The sequence below is a fragment of the Falco punctatus genome (genome assembly GCF_963210335.1).
Source record: "Falco punctatus genome assembly, contig: scaffold_34, whole genome shotgun sequence".
NCBI lineage: Eukaryota > Metazoa > Chordata > Aves > Falconiformes > Falconidae > Falco > Falco punctatus.
In genome coordinates, this window is record NW_027660147.1 from 464,787 (window position 1) to 480,252 (window position 15,466).

Consider the following 15,466-nt stretch of genomic DNA (forward strand, 5'->3'; position numbering starts at 1 on the left):
GGTGAAGTGTTCCGCTAAAGTTTTTCCCATGATTTTGCCACAAACTGAGTTTTGAGGAGCGCTTGCCCTAAAGGGTTGTCTGGATTTACCCCAGAGTACAGCTGAAGGGCTTTCCTCAGTCGTTCCAGCCACTCAGTGGGGCTCTCATCTTTCTTTTGCATTTCATTACATGCTTTATTGATATTCTGGCCACGGGGTACTGCTTCTCTAATCCCCTGAATTACTATAGTTCTCAGGTCCTGCATATGAGTTCTATGCGCCGGATCCTGATTATCCCAGTTAGGTCTTTGGAGTGGCCATTTAATATCTGCTTGAGGTCCCTGGGTTTCCTCGGTAGTAAATAATTGACAAAGGATAGATTGCATCTTATCCCAAGTATAAAGATTTGGTCCCAGAAATTGATCTAATCTTTCTGCCACTCCGAGTGGGTCCTCAATTAAGTGTCCCATCTCGGTCCTTTTAAAATCTCATAGGTCAGCCGAATTTAGAGGCACAGAAATATATCCGATCACAGGTTGAGGTCCCCCCATGGGCTTTTCTCTTAGGGGGTATATTTGAGCTGCCCCTTTTTGACTTCTAGTTACGCGTCTAGGAAGAGGGGGAGACCCTTGTTCCGACTCTGGTGGGGGAGTGGGCGCTCTGGGGACCTCTGCAGGAGCAGGAGGAGGAATGTAAGGAGGGGGGGTTAGAAGGGTTTCATCTAACTCTCCCTTCTTTTTCTTTTGTTTAGTTTTTTTATTTCATTCAGCGGGTAAAGTCTAGCTCCCGGTTTTTTAGCCACACCTCCGCATATTGACTCTCCTCCGGGTTAAGGGTTTTTTTTTATTATTAACCCAGAGGTTTAATTGCTGTCTTACCCAATCTTCTTCTGACCCATAGACTGGCCAAAAGACATTTTTAGAAATCTTCTTCCCTCCCCATATCTTAGTACAATATTCTATCACTTTCTGCTTATCTTTCCCTAGGGTTCCAGGGAAATATCTCCAATTGTCCAAGATATATGCCAGAGGGGTATTCTTAGGTACAGTGGGTACCCTTCCCATGGGAGTCGAAGGCTTGCTGCCCTTCGCCCCCATCTTCTGGAATATCCACAAACATACACTCACTCGCTCCCCTTGTTCCTGGCCCAGTCCCTCGCGGGAGATGGGAAACGCAGTACTTAAGAGTCCGCACTCGCTTGGTTCAGTATATCGAACCTCTCACTCGTTATATTCCAGGAAACCCAATCCCGCCCGAACGGCAAACCCGCGAACAACTTCGCAATATACTTACGCGTCCTGCGTCTTCGTCTGGACTCCCGTGCACAGAATTTTTATGGGATTTTACCGGTTTCTCCTTTGCTCATTATTCTAGAATTTAGGTTCGTCGGTAAGGTTGGAGTAAGCTGTTGGTCGCGGGGCCGCGAAATGTCGCGGGGCGCCTCCCCGGAGGACCAAAGCCCACTGTTCCTTATCCGAGTCACGGCACCAGAAATTGTTATAAATTGAGACCACAACGGATCATAATCCAATTAAAATTTTATTAATTATAGCAAGTAGAATATGAGCAAAGACAGTGCTGGACAGCAGGGGAGTCTGCGCTCCACCAACTGCCGTGCTGAGCAGTTCAAACAGTCCCTTTTTATACATCTTTACCCGTGTTCATGAAGTAGTGGAGGTATTGACCCTTCACTCATATATCCTTATGTGGGGTTGTCTGTCTTGTTTCTGTCGGTTCCTGAACATCTGGCGGTTATTTTATCTTTCACAAGCAGTGTCTGGTAGCTGTTTGCATAAGCGTTTTCATATATTTTGTTGCCTAAACTTTACATTGAGCTTAACATAAATCTTAATAAACAATACCCTAGTCCATAGTTTCTCACACCCACGGTGGCCACTGCCTCCCAGCAGTGCCTGCCAGGTGGCCAGGGACACTGGCCCTGAGGGATGGAGGCCAGACTTCCCAGCCCAGGGATGGATTTCACACTCTGAACACTCCGAGGTTGCTTTTAAAGAGGACACTTCCTCAGCAGAGAACTGGGATTATTTATTGTTTGTTTTCCTCCACAGCAGCCTCCTGCGGGGACAGGCACAGCCATCCCTTGGGGTGCGTGGGGATGCCACCTCCTCAGCCTGACAGAGATGAAGTGTTGTAGGTTGCTTTCTTCAGGGTGTCCAGGAAGAACTGCTCCTTCTCTAAGAAATCATGGTCCTAAGAGAGGGATAGATGGCACGGATATCAGAGTGCCACAGAAATGGGGTCACAGGCCAGGGTGCTGCTCACGAGTGATGGGAGTATCCCAAACCCTCCTCCGTGCGGCGAGCAGCGGGCAGGTACCCATCTGTGGTAGCCCCCGGGGTGTATGGGCTCCCCACAGAGCCCATAACCTCACACCGAGTGAGGCCCACAGAGGAAGGCTCAAAGAGCATCCCTGCCTGGGGAAGGACCCAGCAGGGAAGGAGGGGGCTGAGGATGGGGACATCATGAAGCCAGAGCCCAGCAGAGCTGGCTTCTGCCACCCAGGGATGGGGCAACGCCATCAAGCCAAGGATGTTATCAACCAGCCTGAAACAAGCCGTGAGGACGCACCAACCCTTGCTGCTGGTATCACTCTTCTAGGTGCCCACGGCTTCTGCGAGCCCACCCAGCCCAGCAACGATCTCACACCCACCCTGTGGCCGTCAGGCTCAACCCAGGCTTCACCCAGCCCTGCTCCCACCCAGCTGGTCTGAAGCCCTTTCCAGCCCTGGTTTCCCACCACCTCACCTGCTGGGCCCTGTGCTTCAGCAGCAACAATGTGGCGTAGAGCTCGGTGGGGCCAGCCCCAGTGTCCCTGCTACCCCCTGGGCTATGCCAAGGGAGCGCGCTGGTGGGAAGTGGAAAACCTGGAACAAGAGCCCAACCGTGTGGTACCGCTGCCGTTAGAGGAACAGCAGACGGACAAGTGTCCCTTTTTTTGCTGCCTGCATGTCCCTGCAGCAGGGTCCTCCCCAACCTCCCACTGCAAACGGCCTTTAATCCACCTGCCTCTCCCTTCCTGCCCCCTCTGCCCCCTCCTGGCACTGCCCTGGCTCAGAGGTCTCTGCTGAGCTCCTTCAGAGGATGTGAGGAGGCCAACTCACATCTGAGTGTGTGATGAGCCCCCAGGAACATCCCAAGCCTCCTGAGAAGTGGAATACAAGTGCAACTGGCCCCCAGCATGTCCCGTCCCCCCCCTCCCCCAGCAGCGTGCAGGAAGCCTTACACGGTGTGCTGGAGAGGCCTCTCCTAGGGGCACTGAGGCCCTGGTTTGTGTTCAGCAGCATCGCAGAGTTGGTGGGCAGTTCCTCACGTATCTGTTCGAGCTGTCTCCTCTGGCGAGCCATGCTCAGCCGCTCCTGCCCCATCCCCGGGAGAAAGAGAGAGAAACTGTTGGCAAAGGTTCAGGCCCTTGGCACAGCGGCCCCAGGCCAAGAAGGAAAGGCAAGGGAGTATTTGCCTCGTGAAGACGCTGTTCCTGCTGCTTCAGCTGCTCCAGCTGCTGCTCCATGACCTGCAGCCTCCTCTGGTGCTCGGACTCTATCCTGCACGCCTCTTGCAGGGCTTGCTCCCCTTCCTTGTACTTCTGGGATGAGAGCTGCAAGGCAGAGCAGCTGAGGAGGCTGGGGACAGGGACCCTCGCTGCCCTGGGGCAGGGCTCCTTTGTGCACCCCCTGTTCCCCTCCCAGGACAGCGCTGGGATTCAGCACTCAAGGAGGGATGTGAAACCCCAGCTGTGAATTGCAGCGCAGATGCTTCACTTACCTTGGTCGTGCTTTTAATCTGCTCCTCCTGCTGCTGGATGCGCAGTGTGGCCCTGTCCACCTTCTCCTTCTCCAGCCTCAGCTCCTGCCAGGACTTGTCCAGCAGCTCCCTGTCCCTCACCAGCTGCTCCTCCCTGGTTTTCAGCTCATGGCTCCAGATCTTCAGCTCTGCCTGCTCCTAGGATGGGCATGGGGAAAATCAATGCACTACCTGCCCTATCCTGGACACTATCTCATGTCCCCCCAAGTGATGGGAGAGATCTGCCCCTGTTTTCCTTCTTGTGTTTGCCAGTTTGGGGTGCAGAGCAACACCACCAGGTACCCAACCAATGCTCTCATCCACCCACCCTTGGGCACCAGGGTTGGCAGAGCTGGGACTGTACAGGCACACACACACACACACACTCCTTCCCCAGAAAGGACGGAGCCCCTCACCCACGCTACACACTCTAAAACATGCTCAAGGCTTGGCAGTTTGTCAGCAGTGGAAACACCCAGCCTGAATGGTTATTTTCCACCCTGGTAGCCCTCAGAAATGCAGCCCTGCCACAGTCTGTGCCACACATCTCCTCTGGACAGCTCCAGGGGGGAGAACTGGCTCCAAACATGTCCCCATGGCATGGGGAGGTTCTGTTTAACGCACCATGGGGGTTTCCTCTCACCAGACTTACAATGGAGGCGGCTGTGCCTGGTCTGGCTGCCCAAACTCCTCACAGGCAAAGGGGAGAGACAGAGGTGACTGATGCTTCAGTCAACATCTAAAACAGGCTGGTGGAGGCTGCTCCTGGAACAGCCCGATTCTCACCACCGCAGTGATGTCTCTTAAAACTTGTTTTAAACACCTGAAGGCAGGGCTGAACATCTCCCCGGTGGGCAGGACCCATCCGTGAGCTGCCAGGTGGTGCTGGAGGCCATGGAGAGGGGCTCTACTGTGGTACCTTGGCCAGGCTCATGATGGTGCCCTCTCTCTGTGAGTCCATCTTCAGGGCTCGGTCCATGTTGCGCTCCATCTGCTCCTTCCTCAGCTGCTGCTGGGTGTGAAATTCAGCCCACTCGGCTGCCAGCTTCCGTTGCTCCTGCGAGCACTTCTGCATCACGGACTTCTGCTCTTCCAGCAGAGCACTCTGGGGAGCGTTGCCAGAGAGGGAGAGAAGAAGCACTAAGTCCCATTCACCACAGGATTTTTCTCCTTTAACCCATCTCTGCCGTGCAACATCTAGGGGCTGGTTCAAGCCCACGGTGCCTGGTGTGAACCCTGTCACCGTGAGCTCTGGTCCCGTGTTCCTCAAGAACCAGCACGTGCCATGCGCACACACCGCGGCCTCCTGCATCCGTGAGCCAGAGGGCTGGCCTGACTGCGATTCCCCCTGTGTGAGGCTGAGGAGGCAGAGAGCTGCAGAAGGATGCTGCAGCCCAGCACCCAGCTCTTGCCTCCACCACACAATGCAGTGCAGCCCTGGAGATGTCTGCCCCACCTCACCTTCGCCCTCTCCAGCTCTGCTCGCTCCATGGACAGCTGCTGGGTCATGACTCGCCGCTGCTCCTCCAGTGAGTGCTGCAGTAATTCCACTTTGGATTGCTCTGCCGTTGCCCTCCATCGCTCCTGCGTTCAGACACAGAGGTGACAGATGCTATTCACAACCTCCAGGCCAGGAACCTCCAGTTGGTGAGACACATACCCCATACCCAGACAGGAGGGCCGACCCGGGCAGAGGACACAGTGTGGGCTCACCTGCTCCAGCAGCCGAGTCTGCTCACTCAGCCTGGCCTCCATTTTAGCGATCACCTCCTGGAGTCGGCTCCGCTCCTCCTCCATGTCCCTCTGCTGCTGCGATAGCCTGTCCTGGAGCACTTGGGGAGAGGCACGAGCAGCATGAGGCGGGAAGTTCTTCCCTTCTATCCACACCATGTTCACAGAAAAACTGTGTGTGTTTGTGCTCATCACCCCTGGCACATCCCCAGGACACTGCTTTGTAAAGGGAAGACCCCGAGATGTCCAGTGACCAAGGCAGGCAAGGCTTTGCCAGCCTCAGCTCCCAGCCTCTGGCTGACTCAGAGCAACTTCTTGTTTTCTGGGTACCCCCAGCTCCGGTGGAGACCCCGCAGCCGTTCCGGCACAGAGGAACAGCAGACATACCCTTGAGCTGCTCATCCCGCTGCCGTACCCCCATGGCCAGCTCCTGGGAGGTGGTGTGGTGTGTGGCCTCCACCTTTCGCGAGAGGTCATGCAAGTTGCTGGAGAACTTCTCCATCCGCTCGATGATGCCATTCAGAGACCTGCAGAGAGAAGTGAGGGGAGGGTCACCCCTGTGGGACACACTTCATCTCACCGCAATGGAGAGGGGGATATTTGGTGGCCCAAAGGCCGGGCAGCCCTGCCCTGAACCTCTCTGGGTCACAGCAGAGCAGTAGGAAGATGCAGCTCCTGCTTCCGGGGGGCACTGACGGGTATTACACAGCTCAGCATCCCCGCAGGCAGTGGGTGGGAGAGGGGATGGCCCCTGTTGCCATGGTCCAAGCCTGGTTCGTGTAGGACAGGGAATGCTGTGGCCAGGGACCAATGTGGGAACACAACTGTCAGTACCTGGTGTACGATGTGGCGCTGGTCACTGCATCGATCTCCTGGTCTTTCAGCCGCTTCAGCCGCTGGAGCTGCTCTTCGTGGTCTTTGCGCATCTCCTGGACAGACACCCTGCGGGACACGGGGAAGGAGCCTGCCACAGGCTGGCACAAACCAGTGCTCCCCATGATAGGCATTGTGGGAGAGGCTTGGTTGTGGGGCTGAGAATCAGGTGCCAGGAGCTGAGCTGGCATGGGGGTCTGTCCTGGGGCATTCCACCGACAGGCATCCACATTTGGGATGGGCCCAATTTTGGGGTTATGAGCTCCTCTACCAAAAACTGATTTGTCATTGACCCAAACTATGTGGACATCAGTGACTCACTGAACTCACTGACCTGAATAAAAGAGATTTGGGGGAAGATAAAACATTGGGTTCAGCATCTTTCAAAATACAATGCATTCACTCTGAAACCACGTCTCCAGTCAGATCTCCCTGTGTCCACCTACAAAGCAAATCCCCGTTCCAAAAGGCACCAAGCTGCCCACAACCCAGTGCTTCTGGAGTCTGGTTTCTCCTTTCACCATGTCCCCAAACCACTCCCTGGTTCCTTCGCTGAGACTGTGGGTACCAGCCACACGTGTGTGCCACTCGTGCCACTCTCACCTCTGCAGCTCTTGCAGACGCTCCATCTCCAGCTTGTTCTGCTGCTCCAGCGTGGCCAGGCGCTGCTGGTGCTGCGCCAGCAGCTCTGCCCGTGCCCGCTCCGCATCCTGGCTCTGCAGCAGGAGCTGAGCCATCAGCTGCTCCTTCTCCAGCCGCAGCCTCTCCTCCCGCTGCCCGTAGGTGTCCTCCACCACCTTCACCTGGTTCCTGCCCCGAGAGGTCACAGCCAGGAAGAAGTGTTGCTTCCACAGCAATACCCAGCACACACACCCCCCCCCCCCCCCCCCCCCCCGCAGAGCGCACACAGGGGTTTGCGAGCAGATCAGTGTTGCTGTGTGCATGGCGAAACACGCAGACCTGAGCCTTGAACCCTTCTGCTACTGCCCACTGTGCTGCCTGGTTGGGGGTGCGCTGGCAATGGGACCAGCCCCTCCTCCTTGTCACCCAGGGGACAGTGGTGGTGAGAGTGGACTCCCATGTTGGCTCACCTGTGGGGCTGCTCTCTGCCCCCACCACGTCCACATCGACATGGCTCTGCGCCCACCTGCCCCAGGGGCGGATTTGGGAAGCATCCCAGCACTCCCACCCCAGGAGAGACAGAGCTGTAGGCGAGGAGGGAAGCACAGGTGAGAGGCTGGTACCTGTGGGTGCTCTCAAGGAGATTCAGTTCCTCCTGGTGCCGCTGCTGGAGATTTTCCAGCAACAGTTTGTGCTGTGTCCGCTCCAGCTCCAGCATTCGGACCTGCCAGGCACCCGGAGAGAAAGTCCTTGTGCTGCCCTGGGGACAGAACTCCCACAGCAGCACTTGGTGGCCATAGGCGTCTCTGGACAGGGAGGTTTCACCTCTCTCCCCTGTCACCCTGATGCTATTGGGACAGGATATGGCTCCTTCTCCTCCCTCTGGGTCACCCGTGGTCCCCCATTCAGCAGGCAATGGGGCTCACCTGGCTCTCCAGCTCTGCCACACGGGCCTGGGCGCTCAGCAGCGCTGCCTGGCAGCCTGATGCATCCTCATGGAGCTGGGCTGCGGGAGCCCCCTGCCTCGTCTCATGCTGCAAGCCCGGGGCTGAGAACTCTGCCTACAAGGATGGAGAGAGAAGATCGAGGCCCTTCAGGATCAGTGGCTTTGTGGTGCGGCCATCAGCCTCCAAAAGAAGGCACCTGCCTTACCTGCAGCTGCGGGGCAGCCTGGACATGTGCCCTGGGTGCAGGAACCTGCGGAGACACAGGGATGCTCTCAGGGAGGTAAAGCCCTGGGGAGAACATCTCCTCCTAGCCTGGAAACGGCGATCCATCTCCAGCCTACTGCAGTACCACCCCCACCCCCTCCCCAGCCCAATCCCCGTGCTGGCGTGGGTCCCTTCTCCCCAGGTGACACTCGGCAGCCCCCACCCCAGACACAAGCATGCTGCGCTCTTCCTTCTCTGGGGGCAGAATCAAGGCTGAGACCACAAGCCCTCTGGGAGACAACATGTGTCCCACCACCAGGGCAGGGCAAGGAGCCCAGCTGGATGAGAAGGAGAGGCTTCAAAGACCAAGCAAGAGCTGCCTTCTCTGTGAAAGGCTTCAATTCTCCTTCAGTTGTCTAGAAATAATCTCAGAGCATCTTCAACACTATACTGGGGAAAATCAACTGAAGAAAAAGTCCTTTATCACCTGGAGCCTCTGTTGTCTAGTTAATATAATATGTATATATGCCTGGGGAACTGTGTAAATGCTGCTCAGGCCATGCAGGGCTATAAACACACATGATTTACAAAGCATCCATAGCACCCATGCTTTGGCCTGATAAACGCAACTTGTGGCACCTCGGGGAGCTCCAAACTCTTTGCCTCCATGGACACGGCTTCCCAGAGATGCAAAGTGGGGCACATCCTTCCTCAGGCCGAGGGAGCACGGACAGAGCGGGATGGCGGCGAGTCGGCAGCGGAGGGCTCGCGATCGCTGCCCTGATCCTGCACCGCTCGGGGCACGGACCCAGCACACCTACCTGAGTGAGCGGGGCAGGGCCTGGTGCCTCCTGCTTTCCTGGGAATGAGCCTGTAGAGGCTGAAAATTGGACAAGTCCATGATTTGAATATAGCAATGGGAACCATCCCCTCCCAGCAGGATGAGGGCCTGGGTCTCCTGGGCACAGCGATGAGGGTCGCGCTCCGCTCTGGGAGCTGGCAATGAGGGCAGAGGGTCAGACAGGCTTGTCCGTGTCTGCATCCCCACTCCACACACAACGGTGGAACTCTGCTCTGCAGAGTAAATCAAGGGACAAAGCACAGCTCCTCCTCCATCTCCATCACCTAGGGAGGAGACTGGGTCCCCTAAGCCACTTTCAGCGGCCTCTGAACCGGCGCACAGCCACAGCCCAGAGCAGAAGGGGGTCTTTCCAGCACATAGCACTGGTGGGACAAGTGTGGGGGCAGCAAAGGGAAGACAGATGGGGCAGCGTGAACTTATGCACACCCATTGCTCCGGCAAAGCGAGTCCCTCACAGCCTTCCGAAACCCCAAAGGCAGCACTGCGGAGCTCAGTGTGCCCCAGCACACCAGCTGACATGGGGATGGTGGGATCCTGCAGCTCAGCAACCTGCTCCGACAATGGCTGGTCAAAGCCTGGGCAGCATTCATGTGGCCAAGGGAAGTGCTGTGGTTCCTGCCTTTTTTTGGGGGGTTGGTTTTGGTTTTTTTTCAGGGCAGGGAGACCCTTCTCCGCATACCAAACTGTACAAATCTCTGCTGCCCGAACCGTACAACCACAGGAAACGCACCCAAGGCACCGGCATTTCTGGAGGGATGCCCCTTCGCAGGATCCAATGGTTGAACCGAGGCTTGTTTCGTGGTGCTGAGCCAGGGGACCGGCTGCCTGCGTGGGCACAGAGACACAAGTGACGCACAGCAGTGTCACAGCGCAGGGAGAGGCACGCAGACATTATCCCGCTTGGCATTTTTGCAAGTTTAAAGCTTGGCTGTCGCACTGCGATCGAACAGGCAAGGGCTCGACGATCCTTCAGCGCTGCCTTCCTTCCCGGTTACACAGGTCCCAGACCAAAGTGGTCACGGCTGGCTACCAGCCCTCCCCGCTCCCCCACCTACACATGCAGCCGCTTCCCACAGGAATTCTCCCTTGTGGAGGTGTCTGAAAGGTGAAGGAGGCCTCACCTGGAGCCATCTGCACTCGCTGCCTGGTCCTGCGGGACAGCTGCCTGCTGCGGTGCTCCTGTGGGGCTGGCTGGCTGGCTGCAAGCAAAAAACATCCCATGGGGGAGAGCCCAGGAGGCAAGGAAAGACAAGATCCTTTCCCTCAACACCAGTTCCTGCCTTGCAGGTGAAAACCTATCCCACTCAGCTGCGGCAGGATTCAACCTGTTGGCTTCAGAGGGAGCAAAGACACCTCAGAACCTCCATCTCTGGAGGAACACCAGTTCCTCCTTGCTGCATCCACCCCCTTCCCCTGGGCAACATGCCCCTGCCCACGACACACACGGCTGCTTCTCTGCAATTCACTTCTGAGTCCCATCCCAATGGCACAAGCCTGAACCTGTCTGTGCCAACTCAGCTGGAGGAGGTGGTTTTCCTGGAACTAGGAGGAACGAAGGGAAAAGAAGGCAGGAATGAGGAGCATGCGTGGAGCTCGTGGGGGTATGCTGATCCAGGACAATCCCACAGGACCTGGGGCAGCACGTGCAATCTCAGCCATGACTAGAAGGAGAGCCCAGAGGTGCGATGGCCCTGCAGGCTGCACCAGTGGGAGAAACCTCTGCGTTATTAACCCAACCCGAGGCAAGAGAGCACTTAAAATGGATTTCTTAAATCCGAGCAGAGGATTTCTGAGACGTCCTGTTGGAGCAGCTGCATGATGGGAGCCCTGTGGCCACCAGCTGTGCTTTTACCTGACAGGAGCGTGGGGATCCAGCCCTCCTTCTGGGGACTCCAAGGGCTTGGCACTTTGCTCCTGAGCCTTCGCCTGTGCTTGGGCTTTCTTGCGAGACAAGGCAGCGCTCAGCCAGTTGTCTTCCTCCAGCGGGTCAGGTTTAGCCAGCGCTGCCTCTGCAGCCGGGAGCTCGCTGGTGGGGCCGGGCTGCTGGGCTGTGCCAGGGCTGGGGTAGCTCACTGCAGGATTGGCTTTTGCTGCAGATGTTGGCTTCGCATCCATAAAATCCTCATCTTTCAAGCCCAGCCAGTCACCTCGAGTCCGGCTGCTCCGCACAGGGCTGTGCCTGGCTGAAGGAGGAGATTTGGAGCGGGGTTCTGGTTTTGGTTCGCTGCTGTTCTCGGCTGGAAACCTGCTGCAAGGAGAAGCAGTCACATATGTGCCTGTGAGAGGACCCCGGGGACCCTGCCCGGGGACCCTGCCCGGGGACCCTGCCCGGGGACCCTGCCCGGGGACCCTGCCCGCTCTGCCGCGGGGGCAGCGTGGCTGCTGGCTGGAGCTCCACACGCAGAGCACAATACCTCACAGGCTGCCTCCTCGCCGGCTGGCCCTTGGGCATGGAGGCCACCGTCGGCTGGTACGCTCCAAAGACAAAATCCTCCTTGTCCCAGCCATCTTCCTTCTCTGTTCAGACAAGCAGCTTTGAGTCAGCGCCTAGAGGAGCGGCTGTTTGCAAAGACACCAGCCCTCCTCCTCCTCCCCTGCAATTCCCACTGCGATTGCTGCCTCTGGGAAGACACAGCTGGAAACATCTTCCCTGGAAACCTGCAAGCAACGTGTCTCCTCCACGTGGCTGGGAAAAGTTGCTTTGCTGAGAATCAGTCCATGTCCAAAGGCAACTGAGTTACAGCTGCTGTGCAAATGCCCCCAGGCTGCCTCGAAGGCAGGGTACAACACTTTTGCATCAGTCACCTTTGCCCCAGAGCTGACTGGGAGCCCATTAGCCACCCTGCTGACCACTACAGAAAGGGTATTTCCCCTTCAAGGACATTAGAAATCAATCTCGCCCTCCCAAGCCAACGCCATCACCTCTGCAGACCTTCCCAGCATCCCTGGCCACGCTCACCTGGCTGCTTTTGGTACTTCTTATCCAGTTTGAACTCTCTGCGCTCTCCTGTGCCTGGCTGTTCCAGGATTTTGGCCACGGAATTTCGTCCCAGCAACTCATCCAGCTTGGAGCGGGCTGGCCGGAGCACCTCTCTGTTGGTGACACAGTGGCAGATAGGTTTCCCTGGGAGGCAGGGCTGTTTCTTGTCACACAGCCTTGCCAGGGTGCTCTGGCTCTTCTCTGTGAAACGAGGCTGCTCTTGCCCCTTTCTGGGACCCACAGGCAGAAGCTCCAGCATCCCCCCCCCCCCCAGCATGCTGGCACCATCCCAACGCACAAGCCATCCCCTGCTTTACTCTCACTGCCTCTTCATTGCCCTTACTTTTCTGCCTTCTTTCCCTGCTTCTCAGCTCCTTTTGAGCCACTGCCAAGTCCCAGCGCATGCATCAGGTCGTCATCAGTATCTTCAAAAGTGAGCTCAGCCCTCCTCTGGACCGGGGCCACGGTGTGCAGGGGCGTCTGGGGTGGAGGTGGCTCTGTGGATGGGATCACACATGGTAAAGGTTTGATCAGGGCTTTTTTTTTTTTTTAAACAGGAGATCAAAGCATCCCTGCCTGCTCTTATCTCTCAGGACCATTTAAAAAGTAATTTTTAAGATCAGCGAACAGATCTCACAGCAAGTAACACAGCGGCAATGCACTACTGCCTGGTCTGCAGCCATGCATCCACTGCTGGGACACTGCTGGGTGCCACTGACACTGGGGTTTCCAGCTCTGGATAACGCCAGGAGCTTCTTTAGCTTTGAAAGTTTCCAGTCAGATAATTCCTGTCCCCTTTTGCCTAAAGTCCCTCTCTACCAACACACCTTAGACCTTGCCCTAACCCACCAGCTGCTACTTGCATCCAGAGTAGATTTATCAGGGTGAAAGGTGATTTTAGGGGACCCTCAGACCCATTAGCATCCCTGCTGCAGGAACAAGAGGGACAAGTGCCTGTAACACAGCCACAGCTGGATCCCACCCAGAGGTGCCCCAGTTGTGGTGTGGCACGGACTGGTGCTGCTCTCAGACACGCAAATCCTGACCCAGAAAATTTGTTCTCATTTGGCAATGCGTGCAGAACGGGCTGGATGAGGTCAAAGGTAAGATCAGAGCCTCCATTCCTGGAAAGGAAAGCTCAGCTCCATAATCTGCGGCGCACTGCAAGTATCAAGCACTTGGTGAGCTGTGGCACAATTAACCCCGTTACCAAGCTGCTCTATAAATTACGTTACTGGCTAATAAGAGGTAGGACTAGGTGGCTTTCAATGTAATCATTTTGGATCTCACACAGACTAATCCATGCTGCTGATTTATGTAATACAAAGAGGATGCACTGAGCAACCCCACTTACCTTTCTCTTTGCTCTGTTCTGGTTTTTCCTCAGAGCTGCTTTTAGCGCCTGTTGGAGCTGGTTTCTTGGGAGCATCCTGCTCCTCATCAGACAAAAGTCCTGCCAAAGGATCATCTAAATCTGGGAATTACCCAGCAGGTACAGGAAAAGAGAATAACAAAACAAACAAACAAACGCAACGTTATTTAGAAGAAGAGCTCTGCACTACGCCAGCCACTGTTCCCCACAACGTGCACGTGGGGACAGCAGAGTGTATCTGCCCAAAGCCATGAGCGCGGGTCCTGCAGGGACCTGGGATACCCTTGAGTCTCCCTGAACTTCAAACACTCAAAGACTTAGATTTCCGTTCAGTTTTTCCACGTTTTCATCCTCCCGGAAGAAAATAACTCAAAAATTTGGGTGCTTTAATGCCTGAACACAGCTTAGGCAAAGAAAAAGGGGAGAAAGGCCACCTAAATCACCTAAAGCCCATTAGGGTTTTTGGTTTTGTTTTTTTTTTAACAGATTTTAACAGATCCTGATCTTTGTTAAAGCACAGGCTTTGAGAACCAGATTTCAGCTGTGCCAGGAAACCACTCCCCTGTTCAGAAGCTGGACAGAACCCCCCCTGACACAGGGGCTCCCAAGTGTTACAATCATTAAAAACCAAAGCACATATAAAAATGCAAATGCCCCCAGGAATCACCCCCCAGTCCTGTCCTGGGGAGGGCCTCGAATGCAGAGGTTTTTTTCCCTTTGGTCACCTCTGAAGGATTACATTTGCACTAGCATCATAGGGGTGAAGGACTCCGTATCTTATTAACCAGTCAAGCCTCCAGCTAACCGAGGAGGCAAAGAGCACGGGCAGAGCCCCCAGCGCCCCCCCGCAGCCGCGTGAAGTGAGATCCCACCTTCAAAGTTAAATTTCTTGTTGTGTCGGGGAGCGGCAGGGGATGAGAGCGCCTTCTTTTCCATCGCAGGCACTTTCTCTCCTAGAAAGAGAGGCCACGGCTGTCAGAGACAAGGTACTGCAGAAATGCCCCAGTCCCACCCTAGCTAAGGGTCGCTTTTTGGGTGGCAGCCCCCTAAAAGCACCCGCTGTGATGGACAGACCCCCCCACAGCCCTGCCAGGTGCACATCTCTCCGGAGGGGTCTCCTTGCAAGCAGAGGAGAAAAGGGCCAGGGGAAGATCAGGGCACTTTAGGGGCTGGCAGATCTGAAATGCAGCTCCTCTGGCTCTCCTTGCCCCCAGAGCAGGGGGCTCCCCACCAGAAACACTTTGCACCGCCCCAGGGAACAGCCGAGTGGTGTTTGGTGGGAGGTGGCAGCGGCTGCTGGTGTGAGTGACGTCCAGGGATCTCCTAAGGGATAACACATGGCCAGAATAACACTCCTGCAAAAAGCAACCAGGAAAAGCATTTTAGGGAACAAATCCACTTTTTGCTCCGTATCCCAGATAAGGATAGGAAAATATCCCTGCTCGTTTACAATCAGGGTGTGAAAAGAATAGCAGAATCTCCTTTTTACCTTCCTCAGGAGCTACCAGCTTCCCTGTGTTTTTTACTCCTCCTCCCAAGAAGTCACATTTCCCAGAACCTTTCACAGTTGCCTTCCCTGGCCCAGAACTGGGTTTCGGGATTCCCAGGAGATCAGCTTCCATGTCGTCCATATCCTGGAAAGCAAGAGGACAAGGATGGGGAGCAGGGTGAGAGCTGCTTCTCCCTTCGGAGGCTGGTGCTGGAGGCCATGGCAGCGCGCTGGGGCGGAGATGGAGGGGATGGATGGAGATGGAGGGGATGGATGGAGATGGAGGGGATGGATGGAGATGGAGGGGATTTAAGGACTTGCCTTCAGGGTCTGCAGCACAGCTTGTGGGTCTGTGTCGGAGACACTGGATCCCTGCATGCCAGGGAGGGGAGACATCAGAGGGGAAGAGATTTTTGGAAACTCCTCACCCCTTACCCCATATCCCTTGATATCCGTTTTATGAGATAGAAGAATACATGCCCAACTCCTCCTGGTGTCCTCCTCTCTGGAAACCCCCTGTGCCCCAATTCCTTTGCCGAGATCCTGCTGCCTCTAGGAGAAGCATCAGGAAAACCCAAGGCCGTTGCTCTGGGTGAAGGTCCTTCCT

At 55.8% G+C, this 15,466-nt stretch overlaps 2 protein-coding genes across 2 annotated transcripts in view; one reads left to right on the plus strand and one right to left on the minus strand.

Moving 5' to 3' along the window:
- LOC308057781 (uncharacterized protein) overlaps positions 1 to 15,466 on the plus strand; it is a 490,296-nt gene that overhangs the window by 460,354 nt on the left and 14,476 nt on the right. The window lies entirely within an intron of this gene.
- LOC308057772 (fas-binding factor 1 homolog) lies at positions 2,007 to 15,296 on the minus strand. Its single transcript, XM_080411823.1, has 24 exons — positions 14,860 to 15,296; positions 14,243 to 14,323; positions 13,353 to 13,472; positions 12,342 to 12,495; positions 11,978 to 12,111; positions 11,433 to 11,535; positions 10,871 to 11,266; positions 10,140 to 10,217; positions 9,698 to 9,843; positions 8,978 to 9,165; positions 8,158 to 8,202; positions 7,932 to 8,066; positions 7,629 to 7,729; positions 6,988 to 7,194; positions 6,346 to 6,453; positions 5,899 to 6,038; positions 5,494 to 5,612; positions 5,242 to 5,364; positions 4,700 to 4,885; positions 3,763 to 3,939; positions 3,458 to 3,595; positions 3,224 to 3,356; positions 2,746 to 2,864; positions 2,007 to 2,190 (listed from the first exon to the last, which is right to left on the minus strand). Exons 1-24 carry the CDS (start codon positions 14,999 to 15,001, stop codon positions 2,107 to 2,109), a joined length of 3,357 nt encoding a protein of 1,118 aa, XP_080267949.1. The 5' UTR covers positions 15,002 to 15,296; the 3' UTR covers positions 2,007 to 2,106.

Bases quoted from the DNA above. Each gene is read 5' to 3' on its own strand.
- LOC308057772 (XM_080411823.1), bottom strand. From the start codon at position 15,001: ATGGACGACATGGAAGCTGATCTCCTGGGAATCCCGAAACCCAGTTCT. The intron at 12,496-13,352 runs GTAAGTGGGGTT...TCCCATCCACAG, and splicing joins AGAACAGAGCAAAGAGAAAG to AGCCACCTCCACCCCAGACG. The intron at 8,203-8,977 runs GTAGGTGTGCTG...GTGTCTCCGCAG, and splicing joins GCCCTGCCCCGCTCACTCAG to GTTCCTGCACCCAGGGCACA.